Source organism: Pithys albifrons, chromosome Z (assembly GCF_047495875.1).
Source record: "Pithys albifrons albifrons isolate INPA30051 chromosome Z, PitAlb_v1, whole genome shotgun sequence".
NCBI lineage: Eukaryota > Metazoa > Chordata > Aves > Passeriformes > Thamnophilidae > Pithys > Pithys albifrons.
This window is the reverse complement of record NC_092497.1, coordinates 11,379,414-11,406,650: the sequence shown is the minus strand read 5'-3', so window position 1 is coordinate 11,406,650 and position 27,237 is coordinate 11,379,414. Positions and strand designations below refer to the sequence as shown.

Here is a 27,237-nt window from a genome sequence, read left to right as displayed (position 1 = left end):
TTTGTCCCCTCCAAATTTTATTGGTAAAATGTGAGCATTTCTTACACTATGCAGAATTAATGAACAAATTATATTGAGTGAACTGGAAAGGATGTTTGGCATGTGAAGCAGCTGTAGTTCACAAGCAGCTGTAATAATGTTAAGCTTTAGATGGGAAATTACTTTCCTCCTCTCTAATCTTTGAAGTCTTGATGCCTAAGATGTCCACAGCTCCTGTGAGATAAGGGAAACCCCTGGTTTTGTGATCACTGTGGGAGGAGAACCCGAACGGAGGCATTTTGAGTCGGTGTGACTTACAGAAAACAAATACTTCCCAAATAATAATAATTGACTTAATCTAGAACTGTTTAAGTCTTGACTAAGTTGTGAAAAAGGCACATTTTAGTGCAGACAAAAAAAAGGCACCAGGAATTATTGAAGCGTGTAGGTTTGGCTCTGTTCAGAGCTTTGAGGCACACCTGCTGCTCGGAGGGGGCAGGAGCGGCTGAAGGAGGGGCAGAGCCGCAGGGCCCCGCACCGATCCCGTGCCCGGGGCCTGCGGGCCCCGCTGCCCGAGTCCTGCCGGCGTAGCAGGAGCGACCTTACGGGCTGCTGGCGCAGGGCAGGGCCCTGTGTGGGTGCAGCCTGTGCTGTGCGCGCAGTGAGCACACAGGAGCTATTACGGAGTGGGTGCTGCATACGACATGTATGTATGTACGATATGTATGTGTGTAAATACCCTGCGTGCTGCCCTGAGCGCAGCCCCCCATGGCCGGCGAGCGGAACTACAGCTCCCGGTGGCCCCCGCGCACATCCCGCGCCTGCGCACACGGGGCTCCCGCGGCGGCGGCTGCTCCCGCGCGTCCCCGTTCTGAGGACCAGGGGGCGCTGCGGCGGCCGGACTACAGCTCCCAGCGGCCCCCGCGCACATCCCGCGCGTGCGCTGGCGGACACGGCCCGGCCGCACTTCGCCGTTGTCGCCGTCGGTGGGCGGGTGGGGGAAGGGAGCGAGCGGGAGGAGGAGGAGGAGGGAGGGGGGGGAGAGTTGAGAGTTCACCCGCCGCCGTCGCTGCCAGGCCGGACTCATGATTCCCATATGCCCGGTAGTTTCGTTCACCTATGGTGAGTAGCGGCGCTCGGCGCGCCCGTGCGCGGTGAGGGGGCGGCGGCGCGGGGGGGTCGGTGCTGAGGCGCCGATCCTGACCCGGCGCTCCCGCGCTCTCTCTGTCCCTCGTCCCTCTGTGTGTGTCCCCCTCTCTCCCCACCGCCTCCTCCCGCTGGGCCTCCTGTCATGGCCCCGCCGCCGCCGCCCCTCGGTCGCCGCAGTGCCCAGCCGGCTGGGGGAAGATGGCAAAATGGCCACCGGCAACTACTTTGGATTCACCCACAGCGGGGCTGCTGCCCAGTACAGGTAACCGCGCCGCGACCCTCCCAGGGCCGTGTCCCCCGGCCGGGGGGTCGTGCCCGGAGCCTCCCAGGGCCGTGTCCCCCCGCTGATCGCGCTCCGTGTCCCCAGGGCTGGGACGTGGGACTGGCACGGCGGGCCGGGATGGGAGCGGAGGCGGCGGCGGCTCCCCCGGCCTTTAAAATTAAAATGGCCACTTGAAGCCACCAGCACGGGCGAATCACCGTGAACCGCCCCCCGGCCCGGCCCCCCAGGCTGTGCTGTCGTCGTGGGGCTGCTGGAGCCTTCCTGCCGTGGGGCGGAACCAGCCCGAGGGAGATTGCATGGATAAGGGAGGGAGGGAGGAGTACGGGCAAAAACGGGGGCTTAATCCAGTTGAAGTAATGTTATGATTAATGTGTCTGAGAAAGTGGAGAAGGGACGTTCCGGGCCAGGTGCCTTTTAAAATTATCTACTCTGATTTCTGAGACCTGGAGCAGGTATTCTAACAGAACTTGAGGACCTGTGACTGTGTACACAGGTACGCACACCTGTATCTTACCGGTCTGTACAGATCTTCCTTGGACACACTGGTATCTTTTTTGGGTTTGTTCATCCAAATTGTGACCAGAATGTTATAAAGCAGTGGGTAGCATCTATTATCTCACCTTTTCTGGCATCAGATTACTTAATTTCATAAATACAGTCAGGAACACTTTCCTATTTTTGACTTGTATTGGAATAGCACCCTGAAGTCCCCATTTGAATCTTAGGTTGTTCATTCCATTAATCTGTAATAAAGACCTTCTGTGATGCCCAGGACTGGGTTATGGGAAAAACAAAATAATAAATATATTAAGGAATATTAACAAACGAATGCAGATGTGTGCTCCTGGCTAATAAAAATTGCATACCTGACATAGTTTCTGAAGGTACAGTTTTATGGAGGTCTTAGAATGACTCCCAGTCTATTTTTTTTCTGCTTATTCTTTCCTGGGAATGGATATGAAGTGCATGAAAGTTCATTTACTTCAATGTTTAATATTAAAGGAGAGGATTAAGCTTAGCTCATCTTCTAGTTCCTGTGTGTGTTCACAGTATGTTTATGTGTTTACATTTTACGTGGCAGTTATAATGAATATATCGGATCTCTATACAGGATTTCTTTTTAAGTATACAATTCAAATGAATAATTAACTGAAATCCATATGTCTGCAGTTTTGAAGTGGAGATAAATTTTTAAAATTCCTTTTGTTGTGAAGCTGAGGTGGTCTTAAGACCATGAACAACTCATTTGAAATGTCTTTTTGAATTGTAATATAAAAACCGTATAATTGGAATAACATTCAAGTTCAAAACTTGTTCAGATAGTTGATCCTAAATCTGCTCTTCAGAAAATGGAAAACTAATCAATAGAAGCTCTTTCCTTTGTATCACAAGTGCAAGATACTGTTTTACTTCGTATCAGTTAGACTCTACATCCTGTAAATGTTTTGTTAATTTACCACATCTGGAAGTGAAGAGACACAGCAATCAGAGCAGTCCTTTCCTGAGAGCAAATATAATATTTTGAGAAGAAAACATGAGTCATTTAAAATGCCTAAAGACAAGCTTACTTTCATGAACTAGGCATGGTAGATAATTCGTGGCATGTTTACAGACTGCTACAAAATGTGAATTCCACTCCAGTATTTTGAGAAAGAGGAGGGGAAAATAGTACAGATTACATACTAAAAGAAAAATCCCTGTGTTCTTGGAAACCAGGATAATAGATAAACAAATGTTTTTCTACATAGCCAATACATAGGTGAGCCTCATGAATCTACAAAAAAACTATTATTGGATGAAGGGCTAGTCTATGGATTTTAAAAAGGTTTCTCAAAATAATAAGTTATTTTAGGAGAGCAAGTTCCTGTTGAAGACCTTAGTTGTTTAATATATACCATTTAGAAGGCTTAGTGCTGTACCTTTAATAGCAAGTAACAGCAATTTTCATAATAAACACATTATTCATCACAGTTTTGAAGGTTCTCTCTTGCCAAAATGGCTGTGAAAAAATCTGGTGTATTGGGAGAATATGAGACTGCAACTTTAGGGAAATCTCAGTGCTCCCAGATAATAATATGTATAAATTTTTGGATTTCAGCACTTAGTTTAGGTAGGTGCAGAAAAACTGTGTGATTCTTTTTAGCATACACACCTTTCTTGGAATATCTTGAGGTATGAATATCTTAAAATACGTTAAATCTTCATATGAAGGCATACAGAAAATTTTTAAAAAATTCCTAAACTATGCATTAGAGAGGTAAGAGTCTAAAACAGTTTCTGTTCAGTTTCAAAGAATGTAACAGACTCTTCCAGTTGGAAAGAACCTGCACTCACTGTCCAGTCCGACTGCCTGACCACTGCGGGGCTGACCAAGTTATGTTAAGGTTGTTGTTAAGGGCACTCTCCAAGTGCTCTTGAAGACCAGCAGGGTGGAGGCATCAACCACATCTCTGGGAAGTCTGTTGCAGTGTTTAAACACCCTCTCAGCAAAGAAATGCTTCCTCATGTCCAGTCTGAAGCTCTGCAGGTGCAGCTGCAGAGAGCAGTGAGGTCTCCCCTCACCCTCCTTTTCTCCAAACTGGACAAACCCAAAGTCCTCAGCTGCTCCTCACAGGACATTCCTTGCAGGCCTCCCACCAGCTGTTTCCCTCTACAGGACACATTCAGGACCTTCCCATCCTGCTCCACCTGCAGGGCCCAGCAGTGCCCACGGTGGGGCTGCACCAGGCTGAGCACAGTGGGATCATCCCCTCTCTGTGCTGGCTGGTTGTGCCGTGTTGGATGGATCCCAAATGGGGTTTTCCCTCTGTGCTGCCCAGGCACACTCTGCTGACCCACACTGGGCTCAGTGTAAGCCTGGCCCACATCCCTCTCTGCAGGTGTCCAGCCACTCCCGGTTTATACCTGCGCCCAGCATTACTCCATCCCAGATGCAGAATCCAGTGTTTGAACTTGTTAAATTTCACTACATTAATGATTACTCAATGCTCCAATCCATCTTGATTGCCCTGCAAGGCCTCTTGTGCCTCAAGGCTGTTCATGGCACATCCCAGTATGGATCAGCAGCAAACTTTCCCTCTGTGCACCCGTGTTGACACTGATAGATGATTGCATTGTTCATTAAATGCCTTTCAGTAGCATTTGGTATCTCCGTAATTTTTCCAGGAGCTGAGGTTACACTAACAGGTCTGTAGTTCCCTGTGTATTCCTTCATGCCTTTGTACATGGGAATAAGGCTGACAAGCTTCCAGTCAGCAGTGACCTGCCCAGACTCCCAAGACCTTTGGTAGATTGAGAGAGGTCCTGCTATAACATCTGCTGGCTCCTTCAGTACACTGGGGTGAATCCCATCAGGACTCACGGACATAGGAACAGTCAGCTCATAAAGCCAGTCCCTTAGATTTTTAGTATCCACAAATGGAAAGTCATTGTTTTTACAGTCATGGGCCTCCCACTCAGAAGGCTTAAAGGACAAAATCTGCTGTAGTGATTGTTGAAAGGTGCTTTTATAATGCAAGTTTTCTGTATTTAATTCTAGACTTGCTGAAGATCAGTATAAATTCTCCTGGAATTGCAGTTCATCAAAATAGCAATATTCTAATTTACATTATTAGTAGTGCATCATAGAATATCCTGTCGAAAGGACCCACAGGGAACATCAAAGTGCAACTCCTGGCCCTGCTCCCAGAGCCCAAGAATCACACCATATGCCTGAGAATATTGTCCAAATGCGTCTTGAACTCTGTCAGCCTTGGTGCTGTGACCACTTTCCTGGGGAGCCTGTTCAGGACCCAACCACCCTCTGGGTGAAGAACCTTCTCCTGATATCCAACCTAAACCTTTTCTGACACAATTGCAGGCCACTCCTTTGTGTTCTGTACTGGTCACCACAGAGGGGATCAGTCCTGCCCTTTATCTTCCCCTCACAATGAAGTTGTAACTGCAATGAGGTGTCCCCTCCGTCTCCTCCAGACGGAACTAACCAAATACCCTCAGCTGCCCCTCATACGGCTTCCACTGCAGGCCCTTCTCCAACCTTGTTGCCCTTTGGACACCTTCTAGTGGCTTAATGTGTTTTTTATATTGTGGATCCCAAAACTGCACCCAGGACTCGAGGGGAGGGCACCCCAGTGCAGAGCAGAGTGGGACAATCCCCTCCCTCCACCGGCTGGTGATGCTGTGCCTGACGCCCCCCAGGAGATGGTTGGCCCTCCTGGCTACCAGGGCACTGCTGACTCATGTTCAACTTGCCATCCATCAGGACCCCCAGGTCCCCTTCCCGGCACTATTTTCCAGGCTCTCCTTCCCCAGGGTACAAACATCCAGGGTTGCCCTGTCCCAGGTGCAGAATTTAAAGCAACAACTGAAAAGACCATGGAATGAGCTGTTATTGGTAGAGAAATCACAGTGTCTTCCTGTGATTACAGTTTATCTGTGGCCATGGTGGATCATTTAAATACTCTTCTCCTTCACATGAGGAGGAAATTAAAATTTGTCCAAGTCTGAACATTAGCTACTGATACTTGAGGCAGTTTTAAAGGCCAGATTTGTAGGTGCTCAGATGTTAGATCTTGGATTTGGAAAATTCAGGAGGACTGTGTTGCTGTTTAATCCCAGCAGGCAACTAAGTACTACACTGCCCCTCTCTCACTTCCCACTGCCCTGGTGGGGAGGAGAATCGGTAAAGTAAAACTCTGGGTTGAGATAAGAACAGTTTAATAGTTGAAAGAAATTAAAATACAGTAATAGGATTTTTAGCAGTAAGAACAATAAAAACTGTAGTAGTAATGAAGAGTGTGGGGAGAATAAAACCCAAGAGAAAGTGATGCACAACACGACTGTCATCATCTGCTGACCAAAGCCCAATCTCTGGGAGCAATCCGCAGCTCCTGGCCAACTCCTCGTGGCTGATGCACTGGGCATGGTGTTGCATGGTATGGAATATCGTTTGGGCCATTTTTGGTCAGATCCCTGCGTGTTTCCTCCTGACTTATTTTTGCACCTGCTCTCTGGCGGACCATCAGACACAGAAAAATCCTGGATTTAGAGTGAGCCCTGCTGAGCAACAAGTAAACATCAGCGTGTTATCAGCATTATTCTCATACTACATCCAGACCAGCACTGAGCCAGCTTACTAATTAAAAAATAAACTCTACTCCCACCAAAACCAGGATAGGCATGGAGGAGTTAAAAGTATTTACTGCTGTAACAGCATAATCAGTGTACTTCCCTGAATTGACTAGGTAAGGAATAGAGTACTGTCCTTATTAGTTGATAACTCCTAGTTTTCATTTGAAATCTTGTTTCATACATAATGAAAGGCTGCAAAGGACCTAAGTGCCCTTTAAACCTGTTAAAAATGTATTAGAAGCATTCTTTTTCCTTTCAGTGTTGTTGCTGCATGAAGTTCCCTCCTACCCCACTCATTTACAATTCTTTGTGAAATGAGACCATGGCAATGATAGAAGCATTAGATGATGCAAATAGTAATTCAGGAAATGTCTCTGAATATTGCAATGCCTTTACAATTCATGCTTTCTCCTAGTCGTAGTATTAAGGCCCAAGATTATAAACCTGCATTCAATGCAAACTTCATTTGTTACTTATTTAAGTAACTACTAATCTATCTCTTTAGGAGCCTGAAGTAAGTGTGGTATCTGGTGATACCAGTCCTCGTTTCTCTGTGCGTGTGCTCTCTAGGTCCTGAACCTGAACCTGAACCACTATTCTGTTGGAAATTGACACCCTAATATTGGCTTATCTTTCATATGTAAAATATGTCAGTGTTCCTGGTTTAGTGCTGAAGAGAGTCATAGTTACGCTTTTATTCTGAAGTTTGCTGGTTGAAATGAGAAGATGATGATGAAGAGATGGGGTAATCAGTAATCTTGGGACAGAGAAATGTGCAATTGTGGTAGTCTTGTTTAATTATCCTTATGTTATGATTTTGGCTTCTGTTAAAAAGATGTGGAGACTCTTTTAAGTGCTTCAGTTGCATCTTAATGACATTGAATCCACATCCCTGCTCTAATGAGAGGGGACAGGCATGGGAGATGCTTGGCCGTTAGGAGTGATTGGTTGACTTTGAATTGCCTTTAAGCAGAGTGAATATTACTAAGTGTGCTGAGCCTTCACAGTCAAAGGCAATTTTAGCAGTTCAGGTTCAGAACAGACCACAGTGTCTGTGAGTTCTAAGCAGCCATGTGAAAGTGAACTCTTGCAACTACAGCTGGTTTGGAATTGAGGTGTAGTGCATGATATTAAAACATACTCGTGTCTGGTGTAGAACAGCAAAGGAAGGGGCATTGCTGCGGTCAGGTGAGTTGGCTATTGAGAATTGATTAGGGGTGGAGTGGTTTTTTTACATGTGATGTTATTTATAATTAATTTTACTTTTGTCTTCACTTGTCTGCCCAAGTTGCCTCCTATTCAAGTAGATACTGGTTTGAAAAGTATTCAGTCTTTAGAGGCATTCACACAGGCTTGAAGTATCACTAAACATAATTCAGTGTTGTGCTGGTGGAAACAGAATGGTAAGGACAATACTGAGTAGACTTTATTGTCTAGAGGATATGCACTACTGGACTTAAACTTATGTTATGAAAAACATTTATTCATTTTACACTACATACATCTTATTCTAAAATGCACGGACAGTGAAAGTAGTCCTAGTTTACCACAGGAGGAAGGTAAAAACTCAAAATGCTTGCTCTGTGAACTTTATGCCCGTGCTCTCTTGAGTTGCATCTTATCTTGAAGCATACCCATTTCTGGCAGAAGAGAATTCACTGAATGTCACAGAGCTGTGTGGAGCTGATTCTCTTCTTGTTTGGTCTTAAGTGCTATTCTGAACAGAGTGTTCTGGCTTACTTGGCGTACACAAGAACCATCCAGTATTGGTGTCTATGAAATTATTTCAATAGACTTCTTTTCAAGTCAGTGACATCCTGCTCTCAAAGCTGATACGCCAACATTAGAGAGGCAGTAAAGGGCTCTGGGCTTGTTAACAGGGGCCAAATGCCGGTATTGCAGTTGGCTGTGATGGGAACATGAGGTGGTGGTAAGTGGGGAGGAAAGGTGTCTCAGGAGTCAGAGGAGCCTTTGTCATTTTAAGGAGGGAAGTCTGCCCAACTAGTTGAAATTTACAGTATACTCTTGTCTTAGGAAGCCACACCTTGAGTGTTGAGTTCAGTTCTGGGCCCCTCAGTTCAGGAAAGATACTGAGGGGCTGGAGCAGGTCCAGAGAAGAGCAACAAGGCTGGTAAAGGGACTGGAGCACAAGTCATGTGGGGAGAGGCTGAGGGAGCTGGGGTTGTTTAGCCTGGAGAAGAGGAGGCTCAGAGGTGACCTCAGCACTGTCTAGAACTACCTGAAGGGAAGTTCTAGCCAGGTGGGGGCTGGTCTCTTCTCCCAGGCACTCAGCAACAGGACAAGGGGGCATGGGCTCAAGCTCTACCAGGGGATATTTAAGTTGGATATCAGAAAAAAATTCTTTCCAGAGAGAGTAATCAGGCATTGGAATGGGCTGCCCAGAGAGGTGGTGGATTCCCCATCCCTGAAGGTTTTTAAACTGAGATTGGCCGTGGCACTGAGTGCCATGATCTGGTAAATGGACTGGAGTTGGACCAGGGGTTGGACTTGATGATCTCAGAGGTCTTTTCCAACCCAATCGATTCTATGATTCTATGAATTGAGCACTTGGAGAAACTTTTCTGTTAATGATAACAGTTTTGGTTAATGGTATGGCCGTGCCCTTTGGAGCTGTATCCTCAGAATGGATTGATGGGTGTAGGCTTAACTCTGGAGTGTTAAATAATGTGTAAAATTTGTCTCATACTATCATAAAACAATGGTATGTTAATGTGTAGTTTTACATTATTGGTACTATAAAAACAAGGTTGTAGCTTAAGATAGGAAATTCAGAATGTTTTAAGAATTTAATACAATTTTCCATACTAGTGAAGTTTCATTCCTTTTACAGAGAACAGACCAATTTTAGCTTTTATTTTCTCTTTAACATCTTTATTGATGGTGCAGATGATAGGACAGAGTGTGCCCTCACCAAGTTTGCTCATGACAAAGCTAGGAGGAGTGACTGATGTGCTAGAGGGTTGCAGTGACATTCAGAGGGTCTTCACAGGGCTGGAGAAACAGCCTTACAGGAGGAATGTCAGGGAGTTCAACAAGGGGAAGTGCAAAGTTCTGTATGAACAAACAACTCCATGCATCGTGTGCTGTGGGCCACCTGATTGGAAAGCAGCTTGGCAGAGAAAAATGGTGGGGGGGGGGGGGGCAGTGAACACCGTACTTGAACATGAGCCAGAAATACCTCCTGACAGCAAAGGAGGGAAATGGCATCCTGGGCTGCATTGGTCAGAGTGTTGCCAGGAGGTCGAGGGAGGGGATCCTTCCCCTCTCATTCAGCACCAGGGAGGCCACACCTGGAATCCTGTGTTTATTTCTAGGCATCAGTACAGGAGAGATACAGATATGCTGGAGAGAGTTCAACAAAAGGCCCACAAAGATGCTGAAGGATCTGCAGCCTTTCTCTTACAGGGAAAAGGCAGGGAGAGCTGGGTTTGTTCATCCTGGAGAAGAGGAGGCCGGGGGTTGTTGTTAATGTATCTTCTAAGTGGTGCCCAGTGCCAGGACCAGAGGCAAAGGGCACAAACAGAAACATGGGAGGTTCACTCTGGACATCAGGAAACACTTTTTTATTTAAGAGTGACTGAGCCCTGACGAATGTTGCCCAGGGAAACTGTGGAGTGTCTGCCCATGAAGAAGCTGTTTGGATACAGTCCTGAGATCTGGCTGTAGATGGCCCTGCTTGAGTGGGACTGAACCCCCAGATGACTTCTAAAAGTTCCTTCCCAACATCAGCCATTCTTTGATTTTCTGATTTTGCCAAAGATAATGTTAGTGGTTGGTCCTTTTTAGGTAGATGTAGCATCTCAAGCTCAGGTCTTTTTGTATTGGATGTTGTCACTGTGAACATGGCTCTTGGCTGGACTTGAAAATAGACGTGGAAAAATGAATTTTTTGAAAGCACTGTAGGCAATGGGCTGCTTGTTGTGGGCAAAGGGAGCTAGGTACAGTGTGTGTCACATCCCTGTTACAGACACTTGGAGTATGTACATGAGGAAAATATTGCGGAATTAGATAGGAATTAAGTCAGGTCGTGAGGCTGAGTGTGAAGATTATCAGAGCAATTAAGGGTGTATTGAAAACACGAGGCTGTTCATCTTTGAGGTGAGTTTATTCACAGTATGTGGTTTAGCTATCTAGTAACAATCAGGGGTTTTTGTTTCTATTGGAATCATGCAAGGAAGCTTTTAAAACAAGGAAGAGGAAGGGAAACTCAAAATTGCTACAAAGAACTGTCTCTTTTAGGCTTTATACAGTTAAACCATAGAACGCATTATTAGGAACTTCTGAAATTTAGCACAAGGCAAGAGTGGATTGCACATTTGCGTGCCTTCAGGCCTCTCTTTGGATTACTAGTGAATAGCATTACAGTGTTCTGTTCACAAAATTGTAACGATAGAGAAGCAAAAAAATTCATTTAAGAAAATTAAGGTTCTAAAAAAATATATTTGGTCTTCATTGAGAATTTTTTGCCTATAGTGAGTGACAGGCTCTAGAAAAAGAGAAGCAAACTCACTTCTAAAGTACAACTTAATGTAGTCTGCTATTTCAACATTTTATGCTGTTTATTGTCAAGTGTGTTTAGGAGCAAAGCAACTTACTTTTTTTTTTAATTATTATTTTGTTTTTACTTTGTCCATGTTCCATTAGCTCACCTGAAACATCTGACCGGTTATTCATGAGTACCTCTTCCTGGCTTAGGATCTGAAGCAGGATCAGACTGCACTGCTTCTAACAGTTTTTGTAGGGTTGGATCATACTTGTTTCAATATTTATATTCCTGAAAGGACTGAAGATTTTGCTACTCTGCTGTTAATAGAATAATCTAAGAAACTTCAAGAAATCTGACAGTTAAGGGTCACCAAATATGGTGTCCTTAATGCTAAAATGTTCAAATGTTCTTAAATGTTAGAATTCAAGAGATACATCTTAATTAGTGGAGGGGATTAATTGAAGATACTTGTATTTTAAAAATTATTTTAAGACTAGCTTAAATGTTGTGTCAAGCTAGCACAGAAATCACTTTTTAAGTGAAAAGTCCTACAAGAAATATGTTTTAGAAGTTGTAATTTTTGGGGAAGATTGTCATGTGGATAAGGGACAGACTTGATTTTAGGCCAAATTGTAACTCTCTATCAAAACAACACCGTTCAGAAAACTGAAACTGAAAAATTAAAGATGTTCTTTGCCTCTAGGAGATGAGTTTCAATGTTTGGCAACCTAAACAGAGCTGGAATAGTAGCAGAGTGTGTGTCTGTGTCTCTGTGTGTCTGTGTGTGCATCTGTGTGTGTGTGTGTGTCTGTGTCTGTGTGTGTGTGTGTGTGTGTGTGTGTGTGTGTGTGTGCATCTGTGTGTGTGTCTGTGTGTGTGCATCTGTGTGTGTGTGTCTGTGTGTGTCTGTGTGTGTGTGTGTCTGTGTCTGTGTGTGTGTCTGTGTGTGTCTGTGTGTGCATCTCTGTGTGTGTGTGTGTCTGTGTCTGTGTGTGTGTGTGTCTGTGTGTGTCTGTGTGTGTGTGCATCTGTGTGTGTGTCTGTGTGTGTGCATCTGTGTGTGTGTGTCTGTGTGTGTCTGTGTGTGTGTGTGTATGTGTCTGTGTGTGTGTGTGTCTGTGTGTGTGTCTGTGTGTGTCTGTGTGTGTGTGCATCTGTGTGTGTGTGTCTGTGTGTGTGTGTGTGTCTGTGTCTGTGTGTCTGTGTGTGTGTCTGTGTGTGTCTGCATCTGTGTGTCTGTGTGTCTGTATGTGCATCTGTCTGTGTCTGTGTCTCTGTGTGTGTGTCTGCGTGTGTGCATCTCAGTGTCTGTGTGTGCATCTCTGTGTGTGTGTGTGTGTGTCTGTATGTGTGTCTGTCTGTGTGCGTCTGTGTGTGCATCTGTGTGTGTGTGTGTGTCTGTGTGTGTGTGTCTGTCTGTATGTCTGTGTCTGTGTGTCTGTGTCTGTGTGTCTGTGTGTGTGTCTGTGTCTGTGTGTCTGTGTCTGTGTCTGTGTCTGTGTGTGTCTGTGTGTGTCTGTGTGTGTCTGTGTGTCTGTGTGTGTCCGTGTGTGTGTCTGTGTCTGTGTGTCTGTGTGTGTGTGTGTCTGTGTCTGTGTGTGTCTGTGTGTGTGTCTGTGTGTGTGTCTGTGTGTGTCTGTGTCTGTGTCTGTGTCTGTGTGTGTCTGTGTCTGTGTGTCTGTGTGTGTCTGTGTGTGTGCGCGCGCGTGTGTGTGTCTGTGTGTGTCTGTGTGTGTGTCTGTGTCTGTGTGTCTGTGTCTGTGTGTGTGTCTGTGTGTGTGTCTGTGTCTGTGTGTGTGTCTGTGTGTGTGTCTGTGTCTGTGTGTCCGTGTCTGTGTGTGTCTGTGTCTGTGTGTGTCTGTGTGTGTCTGTGTGTGTGCGCGCACGTGTGTGTGTCTGTGTCTCTCTGTGTCTGTGTGTGTGTGTGTCTGTGTGTCTGTGTGTGTCTTGGTTGTTAGTACACAGATGAGCTGGAAATCAGCATTCTTCTCATGAGGTTATGTGCACATGATAACAATTAATTAATTTCCTTTATTTTAATTAATGAGTCGGTGTGATCAACAGCAAGGCTTATAGGGAACCTTTCATGTGCTTCCTCTATATATAGCTTTTATGTGCTATATATCTTACTTTGAAATAGACTGCATTTTCCTGAAAATGTGTTACTCCTCTGACTGTAATTGCTACAGATAGCATAAAATTTCTGAACACATGACTTACTCTACAGATACCTTAATGTGAAAATTAAAGTCTCTTAGAATCTTTAGTTATCTGGAAAAATAGATACCATTTTATCAAAATAGATTTTCTTTTATTTCTAACATGCAAAAAATAAATAAAGCTTTGTACTGTCAATACAGTTTTTAACAAAGAGGCCTCAACAGTTTTTTTTCTAGGAAAGGGCAATAGCTGGAAATGGAAAAACCACTACCCAAGTGTGTTAGAGAATTCAGTATTATTTTTCTTAATTGCTTTTAGTGTCTGTCATTCATGGGTAATCCAGACCTTTTGTTGGTGTTGCCATATAAAAGTAATGAGCAAGGGTTCTGCTGTACTCAATGTAGCAGTTAAAAGTTCTCATTAAGCTTTTTGTGTGGAATAATGTTGCTCATTTACAAACCTACCTTACTGAGCTATTTAAGTGAGACAAAGGTAAGGTTTTGGGACTGGGGAACAATATTTTACCAAGTGACACCAGTACCTCATTAATTGTGATTGAGCAATTTCTGCCTCCCAGCCAGTTTCTGACAGTTTAAATATACTGTCAGATTTTTTTTTTTGCTTTACAAGTCTGTATTTCTTTTTTTAAATCAAAAACACTGCTACTGTTTCCTTGCCGAAGAACTTTGTGCTACTCGGAAAACATTTTTAATTGCTGCTTGAATATTTTCAATTTTGGAAAGGGAAATAAAAGTTAAGAACAAAATCAGAAAATTCATCTAGTTATTTTAATAACAATTTTGGATGGGTGGTACCTTTTGACAGCTTATCTGAGGGGGTGGACTTTTTGTTGCTGATGTTTTAATACAACTTGGCCAAATGTAAAGTGTTCGGGGTACAATTCTCCTGGCTAAGTATCTACATAGAATTACACTGGTTTTTTTTAAAGCTGTACCATGGCTTATTTGATTTTGTTGTATAGAATTGGACATGGAGATCTTCAGAACTCTGGTGTTGCCTCAGTGTTTTGGAGACTTTGGGAATGAGGAAAATATTTTTACATATTACCCTGTTTCAGGATGATAGTTCTAAATGTACTCCAGAAGTCGAATGTTGGTCCCATGGAAACATCTGCTGTGTTACTCTGATGTCCAGCTTGCAAAGTATTGGGGCAAAACATGCACCTGCTTTGAGAAAAGGTACTTGCACTTAATGAAAGGAGTTCTGTGCACCCGACAGCAACACGGACAAAGCACTTTTTGCTGTGGCCTTTGCTCTGGGATGAATTCTGTAAGACTCTGAGACAGTCTGGCCCCTTATACCACCAGCAGTAAACCAGATTGTCATGGAATTAGAGATTAGTGTGCAGAAAGATACACGGTCACAGCTCACTGTAGTCAGTCTTATCCAGGAGGTTTAATCTCATAGTGACATTTCACAATTTATGGCATTTGTTCTTGTACAAACACCACAGAAAGATTAGTGTTTCCTGTCGTTAATGTCAGTAGAAATTAGAATAGATGATTTTCAAAGATTTGAGTCAAAGGTATTTTACAAAAAATACTTTCCTCATGCACTGTAATACAACATTTGTGAATAAAGAATTCTCTCATTCTTGAGGTTATTTAGTTAGGATGTAGAAGAAGGACAAGTTAAGTATACACTGGGATGTAAAACTTCTGAATAGAGGTGACCTTGTTAGGGAGGAGCAAGTAGAGAGCATGGGGAAACAGCGATATACATGTGGAAGTTAAAAAGCAAGTAAGGAAAGACAAAATACATGGCAAATTACCATCTGTAGTTGACTGAAACATACACTGACAGAACCTGGAGCAGAAATACTGAGCACAGCCTGTGCTCTGAAAATGCTTCTGGATTGGACAGTGAAAATGCAGTGACATGGATATTTAAAATGGAACACAAGCATTGAAAAATGTGTTCCTCCTAGAAAATAGAAATTAAGTTAGCTTGGTGGGGAAACACTGTCATTATTATGATCGGCTAAAGAAACAGGAGTGGTATCATAAAATTACTATTTTTGAGTGAAAATTTCTCTCAGAAGAGGTAATGTAGTAGCAGTACAGCAAAGTGTAATTTGAAGGTACCCTATAACTTCCTAAAGAATGGTGTTTATCTTGAAAGTTAATTTAAGCAGCATAAGAAGTTTTATATGAAATTGCATTGAACTGAATGGTCAGAAACTGGATCTATCTGCCTTAGATAAAGGTTGAAACTGGAATATCTATAAGGAAAATTTTTACAGGATTCTCAAATATTTTGTGCTGATTTTGGCTGGTCTGGAGTAAATTTTCTTCATAGTAGCTGATATTAAGCTGTGTTTTGGATCTGTTCTGAAAAGAGTGTTCAAAGTAAAGAGATACGTGCGTGACTGCTGAGTAGGACTTACTGAGCCAAGGCCTTTGCTGCTCCTCACCCCACCAGCAAGGGAGAGAACTGGGGGTGCACAAGAAATTGGGAAGGGACACAGCAGACCCCAGCTCCATAAAGGAACATTCCATGTCATATGGTACCACTGAGGAAAGGAGGAGGAAGAGGGTGACACTTCGAGTGATGGTGTTTGTCTTCTCAAGTAACAGTTGTGTGTGATGGAACTCTGCTTTTCTGGGATGGCTGAACACCTGCCTGGTGGGAAGTGGTGGATGAATTCATACAATAATAGAATCATGGAATCATTAAGGTTGAAAAAGACCTCCAAGGGCATTGAGTCCAACCTTTGACCAAACACCACAATGTCAGCTAAACTATAGCACAAAGTGCCATGTCCAGTCATTTCTTGAACACGCCAGGGACAGTGACTCGACCATGGGCCAATATCTAACCCCCCTTTCAGTGAAATTTCTTCTTGTGTCCAACCTGCACCTTCCCTGGCACGACTTGAGGCCATTTCCTCATATCCTGTCACTTATTCCCTGGGATAAGCGACTGACCCCTGCTTGGCTACAACATCCTTTCAGGTAGTTGTAGAGAGTGATGAGGTCTCCCCTGAGCCTCCTCTTCTCCAGGCTAAACACTCCCAGCTCCCTCAGCTGCTTCTCGCTGGACTTGTGCATCAGAACCTTCCCCAGCTCTGTTGCCCCTCTCTGGACATGCTTCAGCACCTCAAGGTCTTTCTTGAAGCGAGGGGGGCTCAGAGCTGGACACAGCACTCAGGGTGTGGCTGTGGCCTGACCAGTGCTGAGTCCAGGGGAACAGTCCCTTGCCCTGGTCCTGCTGCCCACACCATTCCTGATACCAGGCAGGTTGTGACTGGCTGCCGTGGCCACCTGGGCACACACTGGCTCCTGTTCAGCTGCTGTCAGCCAGGTGTTTTTCCACTGGGCAGCTTTCCTACCATTCCACCCCAGCCTACAGCGCTGTACGGGGTTATTGTGACCCAAGAGCAGCACTTGGCACTTGGTCTTGTGGAACCTCATGCCTTTGGCCCATCAATCCAGCCTTTTCAGATCCTTGTTTTGCTTTGCCTGCGTGTGAGACTTCTGCTTTCCCTATTAAACTGTTTTTATCTCAACTGACAAGTTTTCTCACTTTTCCAGTTCTCTCCCTGCTTCCTTCCCTGTGGGGGAGGATGAGCAGCTGCGGGGATTGAGCTGTCAGCTTGGGTTAAACCATGACACACTGGAGCAGGTTGTCTAGAACAGTCTTGCAATCTCTGTTCTTAGACATGATCAGAACTTGACTGGACACAGACCTGAGAACTCTAAAATAAACTGTATTTTCAGCTGGGTAGGCACAGATGATTTCTGAATCTTTGGTTAAACCTAAATTATCCTGTGATTTTTAAGCTCCACCTACTTAATAAAGTAAATTGAACCCATAAAAGCAGATAATAACTTGGATAGGTACATAGATGAAGATGGAGTGGAATAGGGAGTCTGGCAGAATAATCAGGAGAAGCTCAGTGAACATGATGAGACACTAATCACCAAACAAGGATAAGAACTCCTAGAAGTTAAATGAAGAAGTTGACACAAAGATATTTACATGTAAATTAATTACATGAAAATGTCTGCTCATCTTAATGTTAAAAGACTATAATTGGAAGTATGTCACAAATTTAGAGGAGATGTCACTGTGAGTTTCTGTAACATAATGTAACAATTTTTAGAAAGGAAGAAGCAGTCAACTCTATAATACTTTTCTTGCAGGCTTGCAAACTCGATCACTACCTCTGCATGATGTTGCAGAAGCAAGGGGAACAGGTTTGCTGAAATAAACATGGTCATACAGCTGTATTAGCCTTAGAAATCAAATTATTTGGGCTTTTGATTCTGTACCATGATAAGGAATTTTGATGCACAAGAAATGAAACTCTCTCTACTGTAATCTTGGTAGTAGTTCTGCTGCTAATGATCATAATCTCCTAACAGTATTAAATATGGAAAACTGTGAGAGTTTTGACCATATATGTTCTGAGAACAAAAGCATTTTCTTTGATAAACTGACAGACATTGTTACTTTGCAGTTTGTTCTAAGCACTATATCATACTTGGTAGTAGTGACTTAGTGAAACTTGGAAGAGCCAAGTTAATGCTTCTGCACAGGTCATCCTACTGCTCCCATTTTCTCCCCATTTCCCTTTATATAAAGCTTTCTGGCATTCAGCAGACTTACTTTGTGAGCTCCAGTGTTTCTCCATGTTTCTGCCATGTTAGAAAATGACCCCAGCAAAAACCCCTCCCATTGTTTTCTGCTAGATTAATGAGTTAAATCAGTGCACTGAGCTGCTTGACAAAGTAGAGCTTTAGCACCAGGGATGAAATACGATGGCTTAGGTTTTATATACAGGAGATGGGAAGACTAAGAGTGGGAAAGCACAGTGTGCAGCAGGATTTACCCTGTTGGCAGTATTGGTCTGTTGGTGTGGTCAGCTGCAGTCTGAGTTAAACTGACTGTTTACTCAGTTTAATGTGGTTTTAGGATATATATGAGATAGAGATAATTACCTCAGAATTTGAGAATACTTCACAGTTCTGTACTGTTTGCTGTGTAGCTAATGCAGTCTAATTCTATGAATTGTCATTCACTTTCACCATCATAAAATAGTCTTCCTGAATTTTGTGGTGGAGTCCAGTTCTCACATTAGTGAACAGTCTTCCTATTGTGCATCAGGTGGGAACGATTGTTCCAAGCAATGATGGGAGCTACATCAAAGTGGTTTAGTCTTTTCCTTTACTCTTATTGAAAATGTCATGAAACTTGTTCCTTTTGGTTTTGAGCATAACCATATTGCAATTCCATGGTGCTGCTGGGTGTGTCTGCTCCAAGTGAGATTTCTTTTCTGAAATACTCCCTCTGTCCTAGGCATGGAGTTGTTTTTGAAATATCTTCTAATAGTGCTACAGGGATTTTAAATCCTTCATAAATTTTTAGCTATTATTGAACAACAATGCAGAAAGTGTACTAAAAATTTAGAATTATCGCTGTATCCTCGCTTCATGTCATTGTTCCAAGTAGTGATATTTTGCCCACTTTATTTGTTTAAAAATCATAAATATTCTAAGTTTTTAATAATACACAGTTACACATAAGTATAGGATAACATCATGCAGAGTTACACATCAGTATAGGAGAGTAATTCTAGTTTCTGTTCAAGCAATTAAACCTTTGAAGTCATCATTTTTGATTTCTGCTGTTAGTATTTACTCATTCTTATTAAATACCCACATATTAGTGTCCTACCTGCAAATTTTAGAGAGGCAGATTAGTCTCATACATGCCTGGAAGATTCCCACAGCTCTGGTACTGCTCTTCTTGCTCGATATGAGTGACTATTCTTTTGATGCCTCATGTTGTGTCAGTGGACTTCTGCACAAGCAAGTGGGGCCAATATTCTAAACTTCTGTGGGAAAAGTCCTCTATCAGAGGTGTATATTTGAGTAAGTGCAGTAGTTCTGAGCTAATTTTCATGAAAGTCTTTAAAATCTGTTTACTTGAATATGGTTTAATGAAAAACTTCATGCTAGTATAGATCAGTAATAAACTTTCACAGAAAAGTAGCATTTTTCTTAATGTTACAGATGTGTCAGTTTTGTTGAAGAGCCACTAAAGCATTTTAAAACTTGCCCGTCATGAGAAGATAACAGTTTAAGACTACTGCTTTATTTTCAATGAGAGACCTGTGTTCCACTGCTTAGAAAAAATGCAACACAAACATCCCCTTTGCTAAGATCATCACATGCATGATATGTTAGGAACTGTAGTGATAGAACAAGGAGTAATGGGTGAAAGAGAAGACATTTAGGTTAGATATTAGGAAGAAATTCTTTGCTGTGAAAGTGGTGAGATGCTGGCACAGGCTGCCCAGGGAGGTGGTGGATGCCCCAACCTTGGCAGTGTTCAAGGCCGGATTGGATAAGATCTTGAGCAACCTGGTCTATTGGGAGGTGTCCCTGCCCATGGCAGAGGGTTTGGGACTCTATGGTCTTTAAGGTCATAGAATTTCTTAGAGTTTCATAGAATTGATTGGGTTGGAAAAGACCTCCAAGATCATCAAGTCCAACCCTTGGTCCAACTCCAGTCCCTTTACCAGATCATGGCACTCAGTGCCACGGCCAATCTCAGTTTAAAAACCTTCAGGGATGGGGAATCCACCCCCTCTCTGAGCAGGCCAGTTCCAATGCCTGAGCACTCTCTCTGGAAAGAATGTTTTTCTGATCTCCAACTTAAATTTCCCCAGACAGAGCTTAAGCCCGTGCCCCCTTGTCCTATTGCTGAGTGCCTGGGAGAAGAGACCAGCCCCCACCTGGCTAGAACTTCCCTTCAGGTAGTTCTAGACAGTGCTGAGGTCACCTCTGAGCCTCCTCTTCTCCAGGCTAAACAACCCCAGCTCCCTCAGCCTCTCCCCACAGGACTTGTGCTCCAGTCCCTTTACCAGCCTTGTTGCTCTTCTCTGGACCCTTCCCATGCCTTAACATTCTATGATTGTATTCTGTGTCCATCCACAGAAGCTTCAGAATGGTACAGCCCTTTTTCATGAGGGTGGCAGTTGAGTGATAACAGCATGTAGCGATAGGGAGCTGCTCCAGGTCTCTCTGTAGAACAGACAAGTGAAATCAAATCTGGGATTTTGAAATGTGTAAGCATTATCTTCATATGTTGGATTAATTTTCTTATGGTCTTTCCTTCCTGATGTAGCCAGCAGCCAGCTTCGGGTGTAGCCTATTCCCACCCGACCACAGTTGCCAGCTACACCGTGCACCAGGCGCCGGTGGCTGCGCACACGGTCACCGCAGCCTATGCCCCGGCAGCAGCCACGGTGGCCGTGGCCAGGCCAGCCCCAGTGGCTGTTGCAGCAGCTGCCACAGCCGCTGCCTATGGAGGTTATCCCACGGCACACACAGCCACCGATTACGGTTACACGCAGCGACAGCAAGAGGCTCCACCACCACCGCCTCCTGTCACCACCCAGAATTACCAGGTGAGTTCCTGTGGTGTGATTTTTACACGGTGCCTTTAAAAGGAGGAAGTCTGTTTGGAAAAGAAAATGCAGTTTTGTGAACCTACTACTGTAAAAGGTTGGCACTGTTGTCTCAGCTAAGTGATGTGTGCATGGTGTGTAGTAAACTGGGTCATGGAACTGCTGAAGCTGAAAATTTCAGACTGTTCCAGTAAACATTTTCAGTTCAGGTGGAATAGTTCCTTTGTCAGGTTGCTGGGTGCCACAGGAGTTGTAGTACCAAGTCTTGAGGATAGAAGATTGCCGTAGAAGATAAACCGCCCTGTAAATAGTTTTTGGATGCTTTTTGTGAAATCCCTGCCTACCCTCCTGTGGATACGGGCTTTCTGCAAAAGGGAGCTTTCCAATTTGAAATACTGTGTCTCTTGTTTCATCTTTTTTAGTCCTAAACTTACCAAGGTGTTACCTAGATTCTAATTAGCAGCTTTGTTTGTTTCAAAGGACGATATTATTACTGCATGTTCTCAATTCTTTTGCATAGCTTCTGTAATTTGTTACATACTGTAATTATGAGGTCAGTTACTTAGACAAAAAAGAGAGTCCCCCAAACTAAACAAAATAATTCCTGTTTACACACGTTGGATGGAAAAAAGATTTTACTGTTTTATTTCTTGGAATTACAGAGGATTTTTATACATTAGTATATTTCAGCTGTAGTAGTTCATGCCTTGCTACTCTTCAGTTGATCAGCTCTTTGTCATGTACCATAAATGTGGTGAGGATGGAAGAATATATGTACGTATATACAGTATCTTCCAGGTCATGCCCTTCTAAATTTACTGGACATCTCCTGTGTTTTAAAGGTGTCAAATGGGCTGCTTGCCTTGCCTTTATTGCCACTTATGGTTCCCTGCTGGGAAGAAGACTTTTAAAGTACCACTTTCATACTCCAAAAAGCATAGCCAAGAAAAACGTAGTTAATTATGTGATTTTTTAGGGCAATATAGGCTCATGTTTCTAACCTTGTCAATTTATGTGAGGTTGTAAAAAATTCACATTTTGTGGAAATCTGTGATGGGTTTTCACTTCATACTTTGTAGAAACAGAATCTGAAAAGGTAATTATTAAAAAGTGAGAGTAGATGCTTTTCAATAACAAAAGTAGTTTGGTAGGGAAAGTGATTTAATAACATGAAGTCAATTCCTATATTAAGGGTCTAAAAGACCAGTAGGGTTGTTTAAGGCCTGAAGTACCTGTAAACGTAAATGCAATTTTTTAATGTGTTTACTTGTATATACACTACATGTGGATGACTTTTATTACTCTAGATAGATACCTAAAGGTGGTTTCTCTGTTTTGAATTCTTAGGATTCCTATTCTTACGTCCGATCTACCGCCCCAGCCGTAGCTTATGACAGCAAACAATATTACCAGCAGCCGACAGTGACCGCCGCGGCCGTGGCTGCTGCTGCTCAGCCCCAGCCCTCGGTGGCAGAGTCCTACTACCAGACAGGTGGGTGGCACGGTTCTCTCTGCTCTCCTTATTCACAGTCTGCCAGCTACTGTAATACCTTAAAAACAGCGGTTTGAGTATTTCACTTTTTTAGGTCATGTAATCTCTGTCAATGTGTTTGAAAAAATTTGTACACCTAGAGCTTCAACATTAGTGTGGCATCGCCATAAGTAGCTGCATCTGAGGCTTGAATTACTACTAAATAGACTCAAAACATACCTCTAGGTAAAGTTCTTACTGATTTGTCTTGAAAGCTTGCTGAAGTAGTTTTAGATAGTTGTTATCGGGTTCAGATGATAACTTAATTGGAATTACTCTTGTAATTCTTCAGTTACTTCATGTATGTAGTTCTTTAATTATTCATATCATGATTGCTACAAATCATCAATCCTATTTTTTTTACCTCACTTAAATATAAGAGGAAAGTTTATATGTGCTTTGGTTTAGTGTACTCTAATAAAACCATTGGATAAGAAAGTTGTTTAAAAGCATGGTAGCACAGTTAAATAAATAAGTTTGAGGCTTTCTAATGTGAGCTGTGACATGATTAAATCGTTGTGTGTTACATGGGTAACATAACCTGCATAATCATGACAATAAAGCACAGCACTAAAAAGCAAAATATATGAAACAAAACAAACCAAACCCCCTCTTTTTGCACATTTGTTCACAAGGATGTTGTTAAATTATCCCTTAATACGATTTGAATTTCTCTTAACTTAAACCTATCAATATTTGTGCACTTATTTTCTATCCTATTTAGCTCCAAAAGCAGGATATAGCCAAGGGACAACTCAGTACACCCAAGCCCAGCAAACACGACAAGTGACAGCTATAAAACCTGCAACCCCAAGTCCAGCAACAACTACGTTTTCCATATATCCAGTGTCCTCGACTGTGCAGCCAGTGGCAGCTGCAGCCACTGTTGTTCCATCCTACACTCAAAGTGCAACATACAGTACAACGGCAGTGACTTACTCTGGTAAGAATTTTGCATATTTTGTTACTGGGTTCTTTGCACTTGTTGCAGGAAAGGCTTTCAATGCTCAGAATTTAGCAATTCATATTCAATTACATCATAGTCTACTGAGAAGTATCAACCAGTTAAGCCATTATCATTTTCTTGTGTCTTTAGAAGAGGTTTGATATCTTATGTGCCTGTTTGGTTACATGTGAGGATATACAGATGACATTGCTACATGAATGGTGACTTACTGTAAGGTTTGAAAAGCAGAGATGGGGGATAGAAAAAATGAAATGCATCCACACAAATGTTACCCCAGGTGTATGGGAAGGAAGCATGCAGTTACAGAGACAGGGAGGAGCAGTTCAGTATAAATTTTTTAAGTTTGGGCTGTCCTGACCCAAAACGGAATGAAAATGGGTGCTGAAAAAAAGACTTTAATTCAATCCTTACACATTCAAAAGGTAGTTGAAGAGGAAAATGTGTTAACTTTAGGTAATAATCAACTGGCATGTTACAGCTACCTTGAACTTTTTGTTTTGTTTTGTTTTCTGTTTAAAAAGGGATTTTACTGCTCCCTTGAGACAGAGCACAGTTTCTGTGATTGATTCAACTATGATACTAGGAATCAAGGACTGTGTAGCCAGGTTCTAGTGACCAGGCAGCTTCTCTGCACTAAAAGAACTTAAATCAATGTAATAGGATGTAATAGCAGTAGACCTTCTGTCTTTTATCTTCTTTTTTCCCCTTCCTCCACAAAATATCAATTGTCCTTGCCATTTGGAAACATGAACAGCAAATGTGGTTCTAGAAGATTTCTTACTTCAAGTGGCCTTTGATAAACCTTTCACTGAAATTCTTGTTCCATTATACCCAATTTTACCAGGAAATTTTGAATGTTGTTTAGGAATGCTTTGATATATCCAACATAAGTGTGTGTGTGCAAAGATGTGTCTGAAATGGAGTATGTTCCAGTACAGTTGGTAGCTGTGTATTTGTGTACTGTGAAGCATCAAGCAAAATTCAGACTGCTTGACAAGATCTCAGTAAATTATTTATATCTTTCCCTGCCCCTCTGTTATGCAACGAGATTTGAATTAGTGCATTATGTAGTTGATCCGTGGTGCACAGTGATGTAACATTTGTTTTATTTTGATTTTTGAGGTACCTCCTACTCTGGCTATGAAGCCGCCGTGTATTCGGCCGCGTCGTCCTATTACCAACAGCAGCAGCAGCAGCAACAGAAGCAGGCGGCGGCAGCAGCTGCTGCTGCTGCTGCAACAGCTGCTTGGACAGGGACCACCTTTACTAAGAAGGCACCATTCCAAAATAAGCAACTGAAACCAAAACAACCTCCCAAACCTCCCCAGATCCACTACTGTGATGTGTGCAAGATCAGCTGTGCTGGACCACAGGTACCTGTATTCTATGATATTCTACTATACACTTGTTTAATCATTTCTTCAGCTAAAAATCTGACCCTGTGAAGAGTCATAGAATGGCTTGGGTGGTAAAGGGCCTTACAGGCCATCTTGTTCCAACCCCTGCCAGGGACAGGAACACCTTCCGCTTGACCAGGTTGCTGACAGTGCCATCCAACCTGATCTCTAACATTTCCAGGGATGGGGCATCCACAACTTCTCTGGGCAAAAACTGTTCTATTGCCTCACCACCCTCACAGTAAAGATTTTTTTTCCTCATATCTAAACCTACTCTTTTTTCAGTTTGAAGCCATTCCACATTGTCCTGTCACTCCATGCTCTTGTAAAATGTCTCTCCATCTTTCTTTTAGGCTCCCTTCAGGGACTGAAAGGCCCTATTTAGGTCACCCCAAAGCCTTTTCTTTTCCATGCTGAACAAACCTCTTAGCCTTTCCTTGCAGGAGAGGTTCTCCATCTCTCCAATCAAGAATATTTGTTAATTTTTAAAGACCTGATTGTGTACTTCTGCTAAAGGAATAATTCAGTTAAAATGTGCACTACTATAGAAAGAATTCCTACAAGACGACAGAAGGATAAATCCCCAGTCTTGTAGAGAGAAGTCTCACCTGTGTTTTGGAATTTAGAAATATTTTAAACTTTGGATTCGATTTGCTTCTTTAACATAGCAAACTTTTTAGAAAATTCACTTTTGAAAGCTATGGAATTACATAAATTATGTGAGTGGTAAGCCTAAACATTTATTCTTCATTTTATTCCAGCATCCCACTTTAGTTTCACAGTGGGTAGAAATGCAAAGAAAATAGATACCAAGTCATGCAGAGTGTTCACATGTGTGTCTGACTAAAAAGTTCCTTTTCTTTAGGTAAACTTGTTATTTCTCACTCTGTCTGCTCTATAGATTTCCAATATTAATATAGGAACTCAGATCATCTTCTGCATTTCATTTTCAATACAGCTTTATTTATTTGCTACCTTCTTTTTAATTGACTTTTCGACTGAGGAAATGAGAATTTAGAGTAGAAAAGCCCATGTATTTACTGAACCATGAATGCTGGTGGTGGGAAAAATTTGCTGGTCTTAGATCTGGCCTATTATGAGAGCATGTCATACAGAGGAAATGTTCAGTGTAGGAAGTATTTCTTAGGTCAAGTGTCATGCCATATTCTGTCTTACATGCATTCATGTGAATGGTGACTGACAGTACAAAGACAGCTTATTGTGTGTGTATTGTTTATTTAAACAGACTTATAAAGAACACTTAGAAGGCCAGAAACACAAAAAGAAAGAAGCAGCATTAAAGGCTTCCCAGAACACCAATAACAACAGCACTTCTGCTCGTGGAACTCAGAATCAGTTGCGTTGTGAGCTTTGTGATGTGTCCTGTACAGGGGCAGATGCTTATGCTGCCCATATCCGTGGAGCCAAGCATCAGAAAGTAAGAGTTTTCTCTTGTTCTTACTATGCAAGTCAGCATCTAAATTCTTTGTGTCGTTTTTTTATGTAAAGACATTTACTACTTCTTCCTGTTTCAAACTTAAGTTTAAGATCATTATTAGAAAGGCCATGTTGAAAGAAAGCGGGGGAAAAAATACTGCCATGGCATCAATGAGAAGAGGATGTCTTGGGAAAAGTATGTAACTCATAGGAAGAAGTTATGGATTAAGATGAGGAAAAGAGTCACAGGGGACATGCAGTGCCATGCTTGTGCCCCTGAACTCTTTCAAAGACTTCTTGAGATTCACCCTACTTTGACTGGTGCTGTGAAGCTTTCAGTGTGCTGTAAGCTGAGACAGTGCCAAGAAACAGGAGTATTCTGCATCATTTCTTGGTAATCCTTGCAAAGAAAATTGTCATATGGGAGAAGGGAATAATGTTCTGTAGCAGACTTCATAATGAGTGTGTTTGGAGGACTTCTGGTACACGTGTTTTTCCTACTGTCTGGGTGCATTCAGGTGTACATTCTGGAAAAAAATCTGTGACCTGCACTGTGGAACATTGTGGCCTGTGTTTCAAATTTGGCCATACAAGAGTAAAAGCAGTGGTAGCGTCGAATGTGTGTTTAGGTGTTACAGGTTTTCCTCAAAACTCTGGAAAGGTTAATGTCACTAACAAATACAGTATTTATACTGAGCTTTTATAGCTCTTTGCATCTCAGAACACATGGCAGATTTTAAATATATTTCCCACAAGACAAACTTGTCTGGTGTTTCATTCGTTCTTTAGTAAATTGGACCATGGCTTTTTTGAGTTGTACCCAATAACTCCATAGTTATATGGAGTATATTATATGTTATATATTTGGATATAGTTTTTTCTTTCTGATAGATAGTCACTAGCCATTGCTATTTTAGGTTATTAGCAGTGTAAAAATGAAATCTTAAAGGACTCTCTTTATTTCTCCGGTAACTAAATAACTCTGTGCATTCTACTGGAAAAAAGTTCATTTTGAAGAGTTGCTTGAACTTAAATTTATAGTATTATGTGACTTTAATATGTCTGTTTTCTGATAGTGAACATAAAAAGAACAAAAACTTAAGAAATTAATTCATACACTTGTGAGCACATCATGCTTGTGTACATGTTTTTGCATTTAAGGCATGTCTCAGAGATTTGTAATTTTTTACTACTATTTTCAAAACCCAGTTTTGATCTCTCATGTTTGCTTCTTATGAACTACATGAATTGCTTTTCCA

The 27,237-nt window shown here is 42.4% G+C and overlaps 1 protein-coding gene and 1 non-coding gene across 3 annotated transcripts in view; both read left to right on the top strand.

Annotated features, from left to right (window-relative positions):
* The first annotated feature begins 985 nt into the window (after positions 1-985).
* Positions 986-27,237, top strand: part of ZFR (zinc finger RNA binding protein) — a 45,597-nt gene continuing 19,345 nt past the window's right edge. The window contains exons 1-7 of one of the 2 annotated variants that reach the window (XM_071579993.1): positions 986-1,101; positions 1,306-1,390; positions 20,364-20,646; positions 21,994-22,138; positions 22,902-23,120; positions 24,267-24,517; positions 25,788-25,979. In XM_071579993.1, the coding sequence (XP_071436094.1) occupies positions 1,065-1,101; positions 1,306-1,390; positions 20,364-20,646; positions 21,994-22,138; positions 22,902-23,120; positions 24,267-24,517; positions 25,788-25,979 (1,212 nt within the window). In that variant the 5' untranslated portion in view covers positions 986-1,064. The remainder of the gene's footprint in view (positions 1,102-1,305; positions 1,391-20,363; positions 20,647-21,993; positions 22,139-22,901; positions 23,121-24,266; positions 24,518-25,787; positions 25,980-27,237) is intronic. The other variant, XM_071579992.1, reaches the window with a different exon arrangement.
* LOC139685137 (small nucleolar RNA SNORA66) lies at positions 17,377-17,513 on the top strand. Its single transcript, XR_011700044.1, has one exon. It is a non-coding gene; the product is annotated as a small nucleolar RNA SNORA66 (small nucleolar RNA).